The sequence below is a fragment of the Lethenteron reissneri genome, chromosome 69, assembly GCF_015708825.2.
Source record: "Lethenteron reissneri isolate LAM-NWPU_2019-01 chromosome 69, ASM1570882v1, whole genome shotgun sequence".
In the NCBI taxonomy this organism is placed as follows: Eukaryota; Metazoa; Chordata; class Hyperoartia; order Petromyzontiformes; family Petromyzontidae; genus Lethenteron; species Lethenteron reissneri.
In genome coordinates, this window is record NC_083847.1 from 3,967,201 (window position 1) to 3,984,856 (window position 17,656).

A 17,656-nucleotide genomic window follows, 5' to 3' on the forward strand; every position below is an offset into this window, starting at 1 on the left:
CTCTTGTGAGAAGCGAGTCCAAGTGGAGAGAGACACACGGAGAGACACACAGAGAGACACACACAGAGACACACAGAGAGACACACAGAGACACACACAGAGACACAGAGACACACAGAGACAGAGAGACACACAGAGACAGACACAGACAGAGACACACACACAGAGACACACAGAGAGACACACAGAGACAGAGATACACACAGATACGCAGAGAGAGACACACACAGAGACAGAGACAGAGACACACACAGAGACACGCACAGAGACACACACAGAGACACACAGAGACACACACATAGACACACAGAGACACACAGAGACAGAGAGACACACACATAGACACAGAGACAGACACGGAGACAGAGAGACGCACACAGAGACAGAGACACACAGAGAGACACACAGAGACAGAGACACACACAGAGACACACAGAGAGAGACACAGAGACACACAGAGAGACACACAGAGACAGAGACACACACAGAGACACAGAGAGAGAGACACAGAGACACACAGAGAGACACACAGAGACAGACACAGAGACAGAGAGACACACAGAGACACACACAGAGACACAGAGACAAAGAGACACACAGAGACACACACAGAGACAGAGAGACACAGAGACAGAGACAGGGAGTGAGACACACACAGAGAGACAGAGACATACACAGAGACACAGGGAGTGAGACAGATACACGAAGGTAAGAGTACAAGGATACCAGAGTGAGACACGGCGTGACAGAGACACGAAGACAGTTGTCTGTCTGTGTGTGTCTCTGTGTGTGTCTGTGTGTCTCTGTGTGTCTTTGTGGGTCTCTGTGTGTCTCTGTGGGTCTCTTTCCGTGTCTGTGTCTCACTGTGTCTGTCTCTGTGTCTGTCTTAGTGTGTGTCTCTCTCTCTCTCTGTGTGTCTCTCTGTGTGTCTCTGTGTGTCTTTCTGTTTGTGTCTCTGTGTGTCTCTCTCTGTGAGTCTCTGTGTGTCTCTCTGTGTCTCTGTGTGTCTCTGTGTGTCTCTCTCTGTGTGTGTCTCTGTGTGTCTCTGTGTGTCTCTGTGTGTGTGTCTCTGTGTGTCTCTCTGGGTGTCTCTGTGTGTGTCTCTGTGTGAGTCTCTGTGTGTGTCTCTGTGTCTCTCTGTGTGTGTGTCTCTGTGTGTCTCTCTGGGTGTCTTCTGTGTGTGTCTCTGTGTGAGTCTCTGTGTGTGTCTCTGTGTCTCTCTGTGTGTCTCTGTGTGTGTATCTCTGTGTGTGTCTCTCTGGGTGTCTCTGTGTGTGTCTCTGTGTGTCTCTCTGGGTGTCTCTGTGTGTGTCTCTGTGTGAGTCTCTGTGTGTGTCTCTGTGTCTCTCTGTGTGTGTGTCTCTGTGTGTCTCTCTGGGTGTCTCTGTGTGTGTCTCTGTGTGAGTCTCTGTGTGTGTCTCTGTGTCTCTCTGTGTGTGTGTCTCTGTGTGTCTCTCTGGGTGTCTCTGTGTGTGTCTCTGTGTGAGTCTCTGTGTGTGTCTCTGTGTCTCTCTGTGTGTCTCTGTGTGAGTCTCTGTGTCTCCGCGTGTGTATTCAGAGTGCACTTGCCCCCAGAGTCTGGTCAAGGCTACACAGGGGACCTTTGTCTTTGTGCGAGTCCAGCCGGAGACATGAAGGAAGAGGCACACGTGGTGAAGATTGAAGCAGAACGTGAGACACACAGACTCACACAGAGACACACAGACTCACACAGAGACCCACAGACTCACACAGAGACACACAGACTCACACAGAGACCCATAGACTCACACAGAGACACACAGACTCACACAGAGACACACAGACTCACACAGAGACACACAGACTCACACAGAGACACACAGACTCACACAGAGACACACAGACTCACACAGAGACACATCGACTCACACAGAGACGCACAGACTCACACAGAGACACACAGACTCACACAGAGACACATCGACTCACACAGAGACACACAGACTCACACAGAGACCCACAGACTCACACAGAGACACACAGACTCACACAGAGACCCACAGACTCACACAGAGACCCACAGACTCACACAGAGACTCATAGACTCACATAGAGACTCATAGACTCACACAGAGACCCACAGACTCACACAGAGACCCACAGACTCACACAGAGACCCACACAGAGACCCACAGACTCACACAGAGACCCACAGACTCACACAGAGACCCACAGACTCACACAGAGACCCACAGACTCACACAGAGACCCATAGACTCACACAGAGACTCATAGACTCACACAGAGACCCATAGACTCACACAGAGACCCACAGACTCGCACAGAGACCCACAGACTCACACAGAGACACACAGACTCACACAGAGACACATAGACTCACACAGAGACACATAGACTCACACAGAGACACATAGACTCACACAGAGACACATAGACTCACACAGAGACCCATAGACTCGCATAGAGACCCACAGACTCACACAGAGACCCACAGACTCACACAGAGACCCACAGACTCACACAGAGACACACAGACTCACACAGAGACACATAGACTCACACAGAGACCCACAGACTCACACAGAGACCCACAGACTCACACAGAGACCCACAGACTCACACAGAGACCCACAGACTCACACAGAGACCCATAGACTCACACAGAGACCCACAGACTCACACAGAGACACATCGACTCACACAGAGACCCACAGACTCACACAGAGACACATCGACTCACACAGAGACACACAGACTCACACAGAGACCCACAGACTCACACAGAGACCCACAGACTCACACAGAGACACACAGACTCACACAGAGACCCACAGACTCACACAGAGACCCACAGACTCACACAGAGACACATCGACTCACACAGAGACCCACAGACTCACACAGAGACACATCGACTCACACAGAGACACACAGACTCACACAGAGACCCACAGACTCACACAGAGACCCACAGACTCACACAGAGACACACAGACTCACACAGAGACCCACAGACTCACACAGAGACCCACAGACTCACACAGAGACCCACAGACTCACACAGAGACCCATAGACTCACACAGAGACCCACAGACTCACACAGAGACACATCGACTCACACAGAGACCCACAGACTCACACAGAGACACATCGAACTCACACAGAGACACACAGACTCACACAGAGACCCACAGACTCACACAGAAGACCCACAGACTCACACAGAGACACACAGACTCACACAGAGACCCACAGACTCACACAGAGACCCACAGACTCACACAGAGACCCACAGACTCACACAGAGACCCATAGACTCACACAGAGACCCACAGACTCACCACACAGAGACCCATAGACTCACACAGAGACCCACAGACTCACACAGAGACCCACAGACTCACACAGAGACCCACAGACTCACACAGAGACCCACAGACTCACACAGAGACCCACAGACTCACATAGAGACCCACAGACTCACAGAGAAACCCACAGACTCACACAGAGACCCACAGACTCACACAGAGACCCACAGACTCACACAGAGACCCACAGACTCACACAGAGACCCACAGACTCACAGAGAAACCCACAGACTCACACAGAGACCCACAGACTCACACAGAGACCCACAGACTCACACAGAGACCCACAGACTCACACAGAGACCCACAGACTCACACAGAGACCCACAGACTCACACAGAGACTCATAGACTCACATAGAGACTCATAGACTCACACAGAGACCCACAGACTCACACAGAGACCCACAGACTCACACAGAGACCCACACAGAGACCCACAGACTCACACAGAGACCCACAGACTCACACAGAGACCCACAGACTCACACAGAGACCCACAGACTCACACAGAGACCCACAGACTCACACAGAGACCCATAGACTCACACAGAGACTCATAGACTCACACAGAGACCCATAGACTCACACAGAGACCCACAGACTCGCACAGAGACCCACAGACTCACACAGAGACCCACAGACTCACACAGAGACCCACAGACTCACACAGAGACCCACAGACTCACACAGAGACTCATAGACTCACATAGAGACTCATAGACTCACACAGAGACCCACAGACTCACACAGAGACCCACAGACTCACACAGAGACCCACACAGAGACCCACAGACTCACACAGAGACCCACAGACTCACACAGAGACCCACAGACTCACACAGAGACCCACAGACTCACACAGAGACCCACAGACTCACACAGAGACCCATAGACTCACACAGAGACTCATAGACTCACACAAAGACCCATAGACTCACACAGAGACCCACAGACTCGCACAGAGACCCACAGACTCACACAGAGACCCACAGACTCACACAGAGACCCACAGACTCTCACAGAGACCCATAGACTCACACAGAGACACACAGACTCACACAGAGACCCATAGACTCACACAGAGACCCACAGACTCACCACACAGAGACCCACAGACTCACAGAGAGACCCATAGACTCACACAGAGACTCATAGACTCACACAGAGACCCACAGACTCACACAGAGACCCATAGCCTCACACAGAGACCCATAGACTCACACAGAGACCCACAGACTCACCACACAGAGACCCACAGACTCACACAGAGACCCATAGACTCACACAGAGACTCATAGACTCACACAGAGACCCACAGACTCACACAGAGACCCACAGACTCACACAGAGACCCATAGACTCACACAGAGACTCATAGACTCACACAGAGACCCACAGACTCACACAGAGACCCATAGCCTCACACAGAGACCCATAGACTCACACAGAGACCCACAGGGTAAAGTGTGGGTGACTCCCTCCTCTTGGTGGTGGTGGTGGGGTAATTTGCCAAACAACAGGGAGTGGCGGATGTGAGCCCATGTCCTTGACACCAGGACCTACCGTGGAGCTGATCTGCCCACTGACCATCGACTAGTCATCTGTAAGATGCCATTCTTCCACTCCGGTGGTGGGTGTACACCCAGGACCCCATTCCAACCTAAGGTGGCCTGGTCTCAGCTAGCTGATGAAAGTTTCGAGAATTTGATCATCGCTTGCGGCTGAGGTTGGTATCGTCCCCCACTCCTCCTGATGTCGATGGGAAATGGGCGAGGTTCAGGACTGTGACTCATGCAGCTGCAATGGCTGCTTTGGGTACACGGTCCAGACCTCCCCAGAGACCCTGGCTGACAGAAGAGGTGTTCAGGCTGGCTGAGAAAAAGCGATAGGCCCACTCTAATTGTCCTACAGCATCCCACGTCAAAGATTGAGGAGGATTACCGCAGACTTCGCTCGGAGGTTCAGAAAGCCGTGAGGTGCTGCAAGGATGGGTGGTGGTCGCGGGTTGCTGAGGAGATGGAGTCTGCCTTAATGGCCTGCGATCACAAATCGCTCTCTAATTTTATCAAAAAAGTAACCTGCAGCGCCACACCTATTACCATCATTAGGGGAAAGAACGGTGATCCAATCTCCGACCCCCAGGAACAGGTTTGCAGATTTGCTGAGCATTTCTGTGAGGTCCCGGGGGAGGGGAAATCCCTCAGCCTGGAAAACATCGTGGGACAAAGTGGGGATGACCCTGCTGAGGCTGCGGTGCCTCAAATATTGAAAGAAGTAGTCACCCCCTGTGAGTGGCTGGCTAAGGTGCCATCTGTTGAGGAAGTGCTAAAGGCGATCCAGAGTCTGAGACCAGGAAAGGCACCGGGCAGAGATGATCTCCCAAGCGAAATGTTGAGGGAGGGTGGCGTTTGTGCACAGACTGCCCTACATGACATCATACCAACAGCCTGGGCCACTGGACAGGTTCTGCAGGATTTAAGGATGCCCTGGTGGTCCCCATCTTTAAGAAGGAAGACTGCACAGACTGTAATAACTACAGGGGCATCTCACTCCCCAGTGTGCCGGGAAAGGTCCTGGCAAGGATTATTCAACATCGCCTTGCTAGGCATGCTGAGGAGAGGCTTGCGGAGCCCCAATGTGGTTTCAGGAAAGGGCGGTCATGCACAGATGCCATATTTTCTCTCTGTCTGTTACAGCAGAGGTGTAGGGAATTCCAACAAGACCTACATCTCTGCTTTATTGACCTGGTCAAGGCCTATGATACCATCAGTAGGCCTGGGCTCTTGGTTATTCTTTGTGCTTTCGGAGTCCCTGACCCTCTGCTCACGATCATGATGGTAAGCGGGCCCGAGTAAAACTACGTGGCCGGGAGTCAGAGTCATTCCCTGTTCATTTTGGGGTGCGACAGGGGTGTCCTCTGGCTCCCACATTATTTAACATCTATTTCAACCATGTAGTTCGTGAAGCCTTCAGTAGCTGTACCGGAGGAATTTCCATCTGGTACAGATACAATGGAAGGCTGATCGATGCCTGGGTGCGGTCAAGGGATGGCTCCCTATTGGTCAACAATGTTACGTATGCCGATGATTTGGTAATTGCTGCTCACTCAGAGGAGGAGTTGGAGACGCTGCTGCTGAACCTGGAGCTTGCCACTAAGAGGTGGGGCCTTACCATCAGCCCCACCAAAACTAAGCACCTGCCTGGGTATTTTGTACCATCGGACACTCCACCCCCACAACTCCCAATTGGTGATGGGGCAGTTGTGGAGAGAGTGGAGCGTTTCCCATACCTGGGTAGTGTGCCCATGACCGGCTCCGGTTTGACAGCAGAGATCACACTCCAATTCAGTCAAGCGGCATTATCTTTTCATCGGTTGTGTAACGCTGTGTGGAAGCTACCTGGCCTGTTGCTCCACACGAAGCCTCAGGTCTTCTGGGCCACAGTCATTCCCTCCCTTCTCTACGCTTGCGAAACGTGGACCCCCCCAACATGGAACATCTTCGCCGGTTCGAAACATTTAGGCTGGCCTGCCTACGATCCATCCTGGGTTTGACCAGGCTGGATTGTCTGAGGAGCTCACATATCCTCGTAAGATCTGGGCAAAGTCCCATTGGTGAGCTCCTCCTGCAGGCAAGGCTGTGTTGGCTGGGTCATGTGGCCCGTATGCCCAGTCACCGCATGCCTAAACAGCTTTTATTTTGGCCGGATCGAGGGGGATAAACGGGCGTGGCACGGGCCAGAGAGGAGATGGAGTGATGTTGTACAGGAGGACGTGGAGCTGAGTGGACTTGCCGATGACCGGTACCAGCGGTGTCAAGATCGGCCTCTGTGGAGGAGGCTCGTGAAGGACGCCACTGGGCAGTTGGAGGCAGTCGCCCTCCAACAACAACGGAGGGCGGAGGAGCGAAGCTCACAACAACGAGTGGAGCGGCGGGTGGCTAAAGCACAGCAAGTTAGCACAGTAGGGGGCACAGGTGGTGCATCAGCCAGTCATCTCGGTCATCTCAGTCAGTCGACCCGTGGCACCTGCTGGGTCTGCCCCGTGACCTCCTGCCAGCGGGTATTCGACACTTCACGTGGCCTCAAGGTGCACATGGCCTGGCACAAGCGTCGTGGTGAGGTCACCGCCACTTAGTGGCGATTGGCGGTTGTTGTTGTTGGGGTAAAATGTGGGTGACTCCCTCCTCTTGGTAGTGGTGGTGGGGTAAAGTTTGGTGGAATTGCATCTGAGTTGCTGCGTCTGAGTTGCCACGTCTGAGTTGCTGTGTCTGAGTTGCGTCTGAGTTGCATCTGAGTTGCGTCTGAATTGCTGTGTCTGAGTTGCGTCTGAGTTGCCGTGTCTGAGTTGCGTCTGAGTTGCCGTGTCTGAGTTGCGTCTGAGTTGCCATGTCTGAGTTGCGTCTGAGTTGCATCTGAGTTGCGTCTGAGTTGCTGTGTCTGAGTTGCGTCTGATTTGCTGTGTATGAGTTGCATCTGAGTTGCGGCGTCTGCGTGTCGCTGTCGTTGCCAAGGAGACGTCAGCGTGGGTCCCGGCCGGGAGACGTCGCGGCCGCTGAAGGTGAAGGCCGAACGGCAGGAGGGAGACTCGGGTGAGATCCCACAGACTCACACAGAGACCCACAGACTCACACAGAGACCCACAGACTCACATAGAGACCCACAGACTCACACACAGAGACCCACAGACTCATCACACAGAGACCCATAGACTCACACAGAGACCCACAGACTCACACAGAGACCCACAGACTCACATAGAGACCACAGACTCACACACAGAGACCCACAGACTCATCACACAGAGACCCATAGACTCACACAGAGACCCACAGACTCACACAGAGACCCACAGACTCACATAGAGACCCACAGACTCACATAGAGACCCACAGACTCACATAGAGACCCACAGACTCACACACAGAGACCCACAGACTCATCACACAGAGACCCATAGACTCACACAGAGACCCACAGACTCACACAGAGACCCACAGACTCACACAGAGACCCACAGCTCACACAGAGACCCACAGACTCACCACACAGAGACACACAGACTCACACAGAGACCCACAGACTCACACAGCAGGACCCATAGACTCACACAGAGACCCACGACTCACACAGAGACCCACAGACTCACACAGAGACCCACAGACTCACACAGAGACCCACAGACTCACACAGAGACCCACAGACTCACACAGAGACCCACAGACTCACACAAAGGACCCACAGACTCACACAGAGACCCATAGACTCACACAGAGACCCACAGGCTCACACAGAGACCCATAGACTCACACAGAGGACCCATAGACTCACACAGAGACCCACAGACTCACACAGAGACCCACAGACTCACACAGAGACCCACAGACTCACACAGACCCATAGACTCACACAGAGACCCATAGACTCACACGAGACTCATAGACTCACACAGAGACCACAGACTCACACAGAGACCCACAGACTCACACAGAGACCCATAGACTCACACAGAGACCCACAGACTCACACAGAGACCCACAGACTCACACAGAGACATAGACTCACACAGAGACCCATAGACTCACGTAGAGACCCATAGACTCACACAGAGACCACAGACTCACACAGAGACCACAGACTCACACAGAGACCCATAGACTCACAGAGAGACCCACAGACACACAGAGACCCACAGACTCACACAGAGACCCACAGACTCCACAGAGACCATAGACTCACACAGAGACCCACGACTCACACAGAGACCCACAGACTCACACAGAGACCCACAGACTCACACAGAGACCCACAGACTCACACAGAGACCCACAGACTCACACAGAGACCCACAGACTCACACAGAGACCCATAGACTCACACAGAGACCCACAGACTCACACAGAGACCCACAGACTCACACAGAGACCACAGACTCACACAGAGACCCAGACTCACACAGAGACCCACAGACTCACACAGAGACCCATAGACTCACACAGAGACATAAACACACACAGAGACCATAGACTCACAGAGACCCACAGCTCACACAGAGACCCACAGACTCACACAGAGACCCATAGACTCACACAGAGACCCATAGACTCACACAGAGGCCCACAGACTCACACAGAGACCACAGACTCACACAGAGACCCATAGACTCACACAGAGACCCAGACTCACACGAGACCATAGATCACACAGAGACCACAGACTCACACAGAGACCCACAGACTCACACAGAGACCCATAGACTCAACACAGAGACCCACAGACTCACACAGAGACCCACAGACTCACACAGAGACCACAGACTCACACAGAGACCCATAGACTCACAAGAGACCCATAGACTCACACAGAGACCACAGACTCACACAGAGACCCATAGACTCACACAGAGACACACAGACTCGCATAGAGACCCATAGACTCACACAGAGACCCATAAACACACACCGAGACCCATAGACTCGCACAGAGACCCACAGACTCACACAGAGACCCACAGACTCACACAGAGACCCACAGACTACTCACACAGAGACCCACAGACTACTCACACAGAGACCCATAGACTCACACAGAGACCCACAGACTCACACAGAGACCCACAGACTCACACAGAGAGTATCCACAGACTCGCATAGAGACCCATAGACTCGCACAGAGACCCACAGACTCACACAGAGACCCACAGACTCACACAGAGACCCACAGACTACTCACACAGAGACCCACAGACTACTCACACAAAGACCCACAGACTCACACAGAGACCCACAGACTCACACAGAGACCCATAGACTCACACAGAGACCCACAGACTCACACAGAGACCCATAGACTCACACAGAGACCCACAGACTCACACAGAGACCAATAGACTCACACAGAGACCCATAACACACACACAGAGACCCATAGACTCGCACAGAGACCCACAGACTCGCACAGAGAGACCCACAGACTCGCACGGAGACCCACAAACTCACACAGAGACCCATAGACTCACACAGAGACCCACAAACTCACACAGAGACCCACAGACTCACACAGAGACCCACAGACTCACACAGAGACCCACAGACTCACACAGAGACCCATAGACTCACACAGAGACCCACAGACTCACACAGAGACCCATAGACTCACACAGAGACCCACAGACTCACACAGAGACCCATAGACTCACACAGAGACTCACAGACTCACACAGAGACCCATAGACTCACAAAGAGACCCATAGACTCACACAGAGACACACAGACTCACACAGAGACACACAGACTCACACAGAGACCCACAGACTCACACAGAGACCCACAGACTCACCACACAGAGACCCACAGACTCACCACACAGAGACCCATAGACTCATCACACAGAGACCCACAGACTCACACAGAGACCCACAGACTCGCACAGAGACCCATAGACTCACACAGAGACCCACAGACTCACGCAGAGACCCACAGGACTCACCACACCAGAGACCTAACGGACTCACCACACAGAGACCCATAGACTCATCACACAGAGACCCACAGACTCACACAGAGACCCACAGACTCACACAGAGACCCACAGACTCACCACACAGAGACCTATAGACTCACCACACAGAGGCCCATAGACTCACCACACAGAGACCCACAGACTCACACAGAGACCCACAGACTCACACAGAGACCCACAGACTCACCACACAGAGACCCACAGACTCACACAGAGACTCACAGACTCACACAGAGACCCACAGACTCACCACACAGAGACCCACAGACTCACACAGAGACCCACAGACTCACGCAGAGACCCACAGATTCACACAGAGACCCACAGACTCACCTCACAGAGACCCATAGACTCACCACACAGAGACCCACAGACTCACACAGAGACCCACAGACTCACGCAGAGACCCATAGACTCACACAGAGACCCACATACTCACACAGAGACCCACAGACTCACACAGAGACCCACAGACTCACACAGAGACCCACAGACTCACACAGAGACCCACAGACTCACATAGAGACCCATAGACTCACACAGAGACGCATAAACACACACAGAGACCCATAGACTCGCACAGAGACCCACAGACTCACACAGAGACCCATAGACTCACACAGAGACCCACAGACTCACACAGAGACCCATAGACCTCACACAGAGACCCATAGACTCACACAGAGACCCACAGACTCACACAGAGACCCACAGACTCACACAGAGACCCACACAGAGAGACCCATGGACTCACACAGAGACCCACAGACTCACACAGAGACCCATAGACTCATCACACAGAGACCCACTGACTCACACAGACACCCACAGACTACTCACACAGAGACCCACAGACTACTCACACAGAGACCCATAGACTCACACAGACCTATAGAATCACACAGAGACCCCTCCCCTCCCTCCCCCTTGACCCGCAGCTCCGGACGTGAATTTGATCAAAGTCGAGATGCCAGAGGAGAGCGGAGAGTCCCGTGATGGACCGCCGCTCTCTCCAGATCGCAACTTCATCGAGGTTGAGCTGTCGGAGGAGGAGGATGATGAGGATGTTGGCGAAGGTGAGAGTCACATAATAGAGGTCTAATACTGGTAGGAACGAAGTGAACCAGCCTACAATAGATTATATCGTCCGTCCGTCCGATGTCCGATTAGGTGTAGCAACATCGCCCCCTACTGCAAACACTTGGCAGGACCCTACAAAAACCTTTAGACTCAGCGACGCTTTCCTGGCTAAACAAGTGTAACATTCCCTTCTAATTCCCTGAGATAGTTTTTAATTAAAACATTTAAATTAAAAATTAACTCACAGCGGCCTAAAGCCTACAGCTAGGCCTAAAGCCTAGCACTAGGCCTCAAACTCTCCCTTCCTATCGTCCGATTAGGTGTAGCAACATCGCCCCCTACTGCAAACACTTGGCAGGACCCTACAAAAACCTTTACACTCAATGAGGCTTTCCTGGCTAAACAAGTGTCATAATACATTATGTTTATATTCTTTGGTTATTCGTTCCTACCAGCCCACCCCGCAGAGACCTGTTTAAATCTAGTTAAATCTAAAATCTTTCAACTTGATTTGTAGCTTTCGTGACTGCAGGAATTACTCTTTGGTTCTTTCGGTAAAGTCATCACGTAGAAAGAACATAAATTAAATAATTCGATTGCAAAACAAGCAATCATCACACAGAGACAGAGACACAGAGACAGACACACAGAGACAGACACACAGAGACAGACACACAGAGACAGACACACAGAGACAGAGACACAGAGACACAGAGACAGACACACAGAGATAGACACACAGAGACAGACACACAGAGACAGACACACAGAGACACAGGGACACACACAGAGACAGACACACAGAGACAGAGACACAGAGACAGAGACACAGAGACAGAGACACAGAGACAGAGACACAGAGACAGACACACAGAGACAGACACACAGAGACAGACACACAGAGACACAGGGACACACACAGAGACAGACACACAGAGACAGACACACAGAGATAGACACACAGAGACAGACACACAGAAACAGGTGCATATTACAGATGACAAGTCGATGGTCAGAGGGCAGATCAGCTCCACGGTAGGTCCTGGTGTCAAGGACATGGGCTCGCATCCGCTGTTCTGTCACTATGTAGTCCAGTAGATGTTCTTGCTTGGACCGGGTGTGCATCCATGATGTGTGATTGCGCCGATCTCAGAACAGCGTGTTGGTAATTACAAGCCCATGGGCAGCACAGAAGTCTAGCAGCCTCCTACCGTTGTTATTGAGCCGATCTGGCCCATGCCTTCCAATCACTCCAGACCAGGTGCCAGCATAACAAACTCGACTTGCCTCTCACACCGAGACGCCCCCCTGTGTTTCTTCTCTTTCAAAAAACTCGCGGCAGACCAAGCCGGCCCTACGGAGCGGCCTCCGTGTGCGGAGTGCGGCGCTGGCAGCGGCGGCGTCACGACACCGAGAGCCTGTGCGGAGTATGGCACGGCTCCGCCAGGCGACCGCGATCACAGCGCCGGCCAACGGCAACAGCAGCAGCCGCAGGCTAAGAAGCAGCAGCAGCAGAAACAGCAGCAGAAGCAGCAGCAGCAGAAGCAGCAGCAGCAGAAGCAGAAGCAGCAGCAGCAGAAGCAGCAGAAGCAGAAGCAGCAGCAGCAGAAGGGGAGAAGGACACCCGGCGCGCAGGAGCGACGCGCACCATCGCCAGTCGGCACGGAGCCGGCACGTGCCGCCGACGCTGCGGGAGAGCGTCAGGAGGAGAAGAACGACAACACCACCGCCACCGCCGGCGCTTCGGCGAGGAATAAACCGAAGCGGAGGGTTTCGTGCGCGGAGTGCGGCAAGCACTTCTCGTACCGCTGCCTCCTGCGCAAGCACGCGGCCACGCACACGGGGGAGAGGCCCCACGCCTGCCCCGACTGCGGCCGCGCGTTCTCGCAGCGCTACAACCTGGAGGCCCACGCTCGCGTCCACACGGGCGAGCGGCCCCACGTCTGCCCCGAGTGCGGCCGGGCCTTCGCCCAGCGCTTCGCCCTGGCCAGGCACGCGCGGGCCCACGCCGGGGTGAGGCCTCACGCCTGCGAGCAGTGCGGCAAGCGCTTCGGGGAGCTCTCGGACCTGCGGGCTCACGTGGCGTCGGCCCACGCCGGAGAGAGGCCGCACGTCTGCGGCGAGTGCGGGAAGGGGTTCTCGAAGCGCTCCGTTCTTCGCAAGCACGGGCTCACTCACTCGGGGGAGCGCCCGCACGCTTGCGCGCTTTGCGGGAAGGCGTTCGCGCGGCGATACGCGCTTGAGGCGCACGCCGGGACCCACGCCGCTGAGAGGCGTCACGCGTGCGGCGAGTGCGGGAAGCTGTTCGCGCGGCCGTCCTACCTGAGGAAGCACCGCGCCGGGACGCACGCCGCCGAGAGGCCGCACGTTTGCCCCGAGTGCGGGAAGGGCTTCGCCCGACGCTCGGGCCTGGAGGCGCACGCCAGGGGGCACGCAGGAGAGCGTCCGCACGCTTGCGGCGAGTGCGGCAAGGGGTTCGCTCGCAGCTCGGATCTGAAGAAGCACGCGAGGGCTCACTCGGGAGAGCGGCCGCACGTTTGCCCCGAGTGCGGGAAGGGGTTCGCGCGGAGCGACTATCTGAAGAGCCACTCCAGGACTCACCGGCAGGCAGAGGTCGCAAACGGGTTTTGATTGCTTACCCCCCGTACCCGGCCGCACCAGGGTCGCAAACGGGAACCCGTACCCTCCCCGAAATGAGTGACAAACGGTTACTCACCGGTGACTCACGGCCTACCCGTACCCGTACCCGGCCGCACCAGGGTCACAAATGAGTACCCGTACCCGGCCGGGTACGGGTGCCAGTTCCCTACCCGTACCCTACCCGAAATGAGTGACAAACGGTTACTCACCAGTGACTCACGGTCTACCCGTACCCGGCTGCACCAGGGTCGCAAACGGGTACCCGTACCCAGCCGTACCCGTACCCTACCCGTACCCGGGTACGGGTATCGGGTACCTGATTGCGACCTCTGGGATGAAGCCATGTTGCAGGCACGGGTGGGTTGATTCTAGGAACTTGAATTGTGAGAAGAGACAAGACGTTGGGAAATGAGTGACAAACGGTGACTCACCAGTGACTCACGGTCTACCCGTACCCGTCCACACCAGGGTCGCAAACGGCTACCCGTACCTGTACCCGGCCGGGTACGGGTAGCCGGGTATCGGGTAGGGTACGGGTATCGGGTACCCGGTTGCGACCTCTGCCGGCAGCTGTAGAAACGCGATGCCCCGGGAGCTTCCGTTCGGGTTGAGCGCAGTGGTGGCGTGAAACGCTTCGGACGCGAAGTGTTTTGCAAGTTGTCTCGCGAATGCCGATTCGTTTTGCAGCACCTCCTCATCTTTCGTCTAATTCATCTTTTTCTAATCCTCCTTCTTTTCCTACTGATTCTTCTATTAATTCTTCTTACTTGATTTGGAGCTGACTTATTCTAATTGTTCTCCTCCTATTCCTTCTTCAAATCCTACTACTGTGAATTCTTCTACGACTAATTCTTCTACCAATTCTTCTAATTCTTCTTCTAATTCTTCTTACTTGATTTGGAGCTTACTTATTCTAATTGTTCTTCTCCTATTCCTTCTGCTTCCAATTCTTATTCTAATTCTTATTCCAATTCTTCTTCTTATTCTAATTCTTCTTCTACTAATTCTTCTTATAATTCTTATTCTTCTGGTGGGAGCAGCGGAGTAGCGGAGTGCATCGCGGCGATGTCTCCTCTGTGTGCCTTGTGGAATCGGGGCGTTGCGTCGCTGTATACGTCGTACGGTTTGGCCGCATGCATTTGTAATAAAGCTCGTTGAGACGACGTCTGGAATCCGTCTTTTATTCAACTTGTATTACAGCTTTTCCTTCACGCTGTTGACAGGCAGCGTGAGAGAGACAGATACAGAGAGAGACGCACTGCCACGTGGCAACCCGGAGCCCCGCTCCCGCGTGGCCCCCTTCCTCCGTTCGTTCCCGTTCTGACCCACGTGTCGTTCGTCTCCACCCCTATTTAATACCCGGGTCACGTGGTACGTTTCCACCAATCCTGGTTAGCCTCTATGGAATATTCCAGAGGCTCCCGGGACCACGCCCCTGACTCGTCTCCCCATTGGCTGTGGCTAAAGCCAGCAGAACCAATCCTCTACAACCAGCTGTCATCTTTCTATTACATCAGGGCCACGCCCCTAGGCTTCCCCCATTGGCTATGAACCAGGACCGGCAGAACCAATCGTCCTGACGAGTTGTAATCCATCAACGACCCGGATATAACCTCACATTACACTTATTCTAATTGTTTTTCTCCTATTCCTTCTGCTTCCAATTCTTATTCTAATCTACTAATTCTTATAACACTGGTCAACACACTTTTTCTGGCATAAGGTAATTCCAACGTCTTCTTGGTTCTTTCGGTAAAGTCACGTAATAGGGAAGTAATAAAATAATAAAAATAAAACATAATAAAATAATTCTCACGACGTTTCGGCCACAACGCAAGCAGCCGTCCTCAGGTGAAGAACAGGTCTGTCGAGGCGACAGCGTCTGAATGAAACAGCACACGTGCTTGGAGCATGTATATAAGCTTAGAGTCGCGGCATCTCTTCAAAAAGGTGAGATACTCGATTAGCTGAGCCTTCTTATCACGGAGCTTGTTGAAGGATCTCAAAGTTACGTGGAATTCCTCCCCGTAGAGGCGGTTAAATTTTTTATTTAAAGCTTTCGTTATTTTATTACTTCCCTTCTACGTGACTTTACCGAAAGAACCAAGAAGATGAATCCCTGCAGTCACGAAAGCTTTCAATCGAAATTTAACCGCAATCTGATTGATTGCTTCTGTGAACAGGTGTCTTTTATACAGGTAACAAGCTGAGCTTAGGAGCACTCCCTTTAAGAGTGTGCTCCTAATCTCAGCTTGTTACCTGTATAAAAAAAACACCTGGGAGCCAGAATCTTTCTGATTGAGAGGGGGTCAAATACTTATTTCCCTCATTAAAATGCAAATCAATTTATAACATTTTTGAGGGAATGGGTGAGTGTGTGAATGAGTGAGTAAATGGGTGAGCGGGTGGGTGAATGGGTGAGTGAAGTGGGTGAGTGGGCGAATGAGTCATGGGTGAGTGTTTTGAGTGAGTGAGTGGGTGAGTGAATGGGTGAATAGGTGGGTGGGTGAATGGGTGAGTGAGTTAGTGAATGGGCGAGTGAATGGGTGAGTGAGTGGGGGAATGAGGGAATGGGTGAGTGGGTGAGTGAATGGGTGAGTGAGTGGGTGAATAGGTGGGTGGGTGAATGGGTGAGTGAGTTGGTGAATGGGCGAGTGAATGGGTGAGTGAGTGGGGGAATGAGGGAATGGGTGAGTGGGTGAGTGAATGGGTGAGTGAATGGGTGAATAGGTGGGTGGGTGAATGGGTGAGTGAGTTAGTGAATGGGCGAGTGAATGGGTGAGTGAGTGGGGGAATGAGGGAATGGGTGAGTGGGTGAGTGAATGGGTGAGTGAATGGGTGAATAGGTGAGTGGGTGAATGGGTGAGTGAGTTAGTGAATGGGCGAGTGAATGGGTGAGTGAGTGGGGGAATGAGGGAATGGGTGAGTGGGTGAGTGAATGGGTGAGTGAATGGGTGAATAGGTGGGTGGGTGAATGGGTGAGTGAGTTGGTGAATGGGCGAGTGAATGGGTGAGTGAGTGGGGGAATGAGGGAATGGGTGAGTGGGTGAGTGAATGGGTGAGTG

The 17,656-nt window shown here is 53.2% G+C and overlaps 1 protein-coding gene across 3 annotated transcripts; it reads left to right on the plus strand.

Annotated features, from left to right (window-relative positions):
• Positions 1-17: 17 nt before the first annotated feature.
• LOC133360753 (zinc finger protein 768-like) lies at positions 18-15,748 on the plus strand. Of its 3 annotated transcripts, XM_061579600.1 has the most exons (6): positions 18-708; positions 1,559-1,671; positions 7,865-7,942; positions 11,810-11,947; positions 13,294-13,458; positions 13,531-15,748. In XM_061579600.1, the coding sequence occupies exons 2-6, from the start codon at positions 1,632-1,634 to the stop codon at positions 14,580-14,582; spliced, it is 1,473 nt and encodes a 490-aa protein (XP_061435584.1). In that variant the 5' UTR covers positions 18-708; positions 1,559-1,631; the 3' UTR covers positions 14,583-15,748. The 3 variants fall into 3 exon arrangements, with proteins under 3 accessions (XP_061435584.1, XP_061435582.1, XP_061435583.1); XM_061579598.1 differs by having other exon boundaries at positions 13,294-15,748; XM_061579599.1 differs by having other exon boundaries at positions 7,868-7,942; positions 13,294-15,748.
• The last annotated feature ends 1,908 nt before the right edge of the window (positions 15,749-17,656 follow it).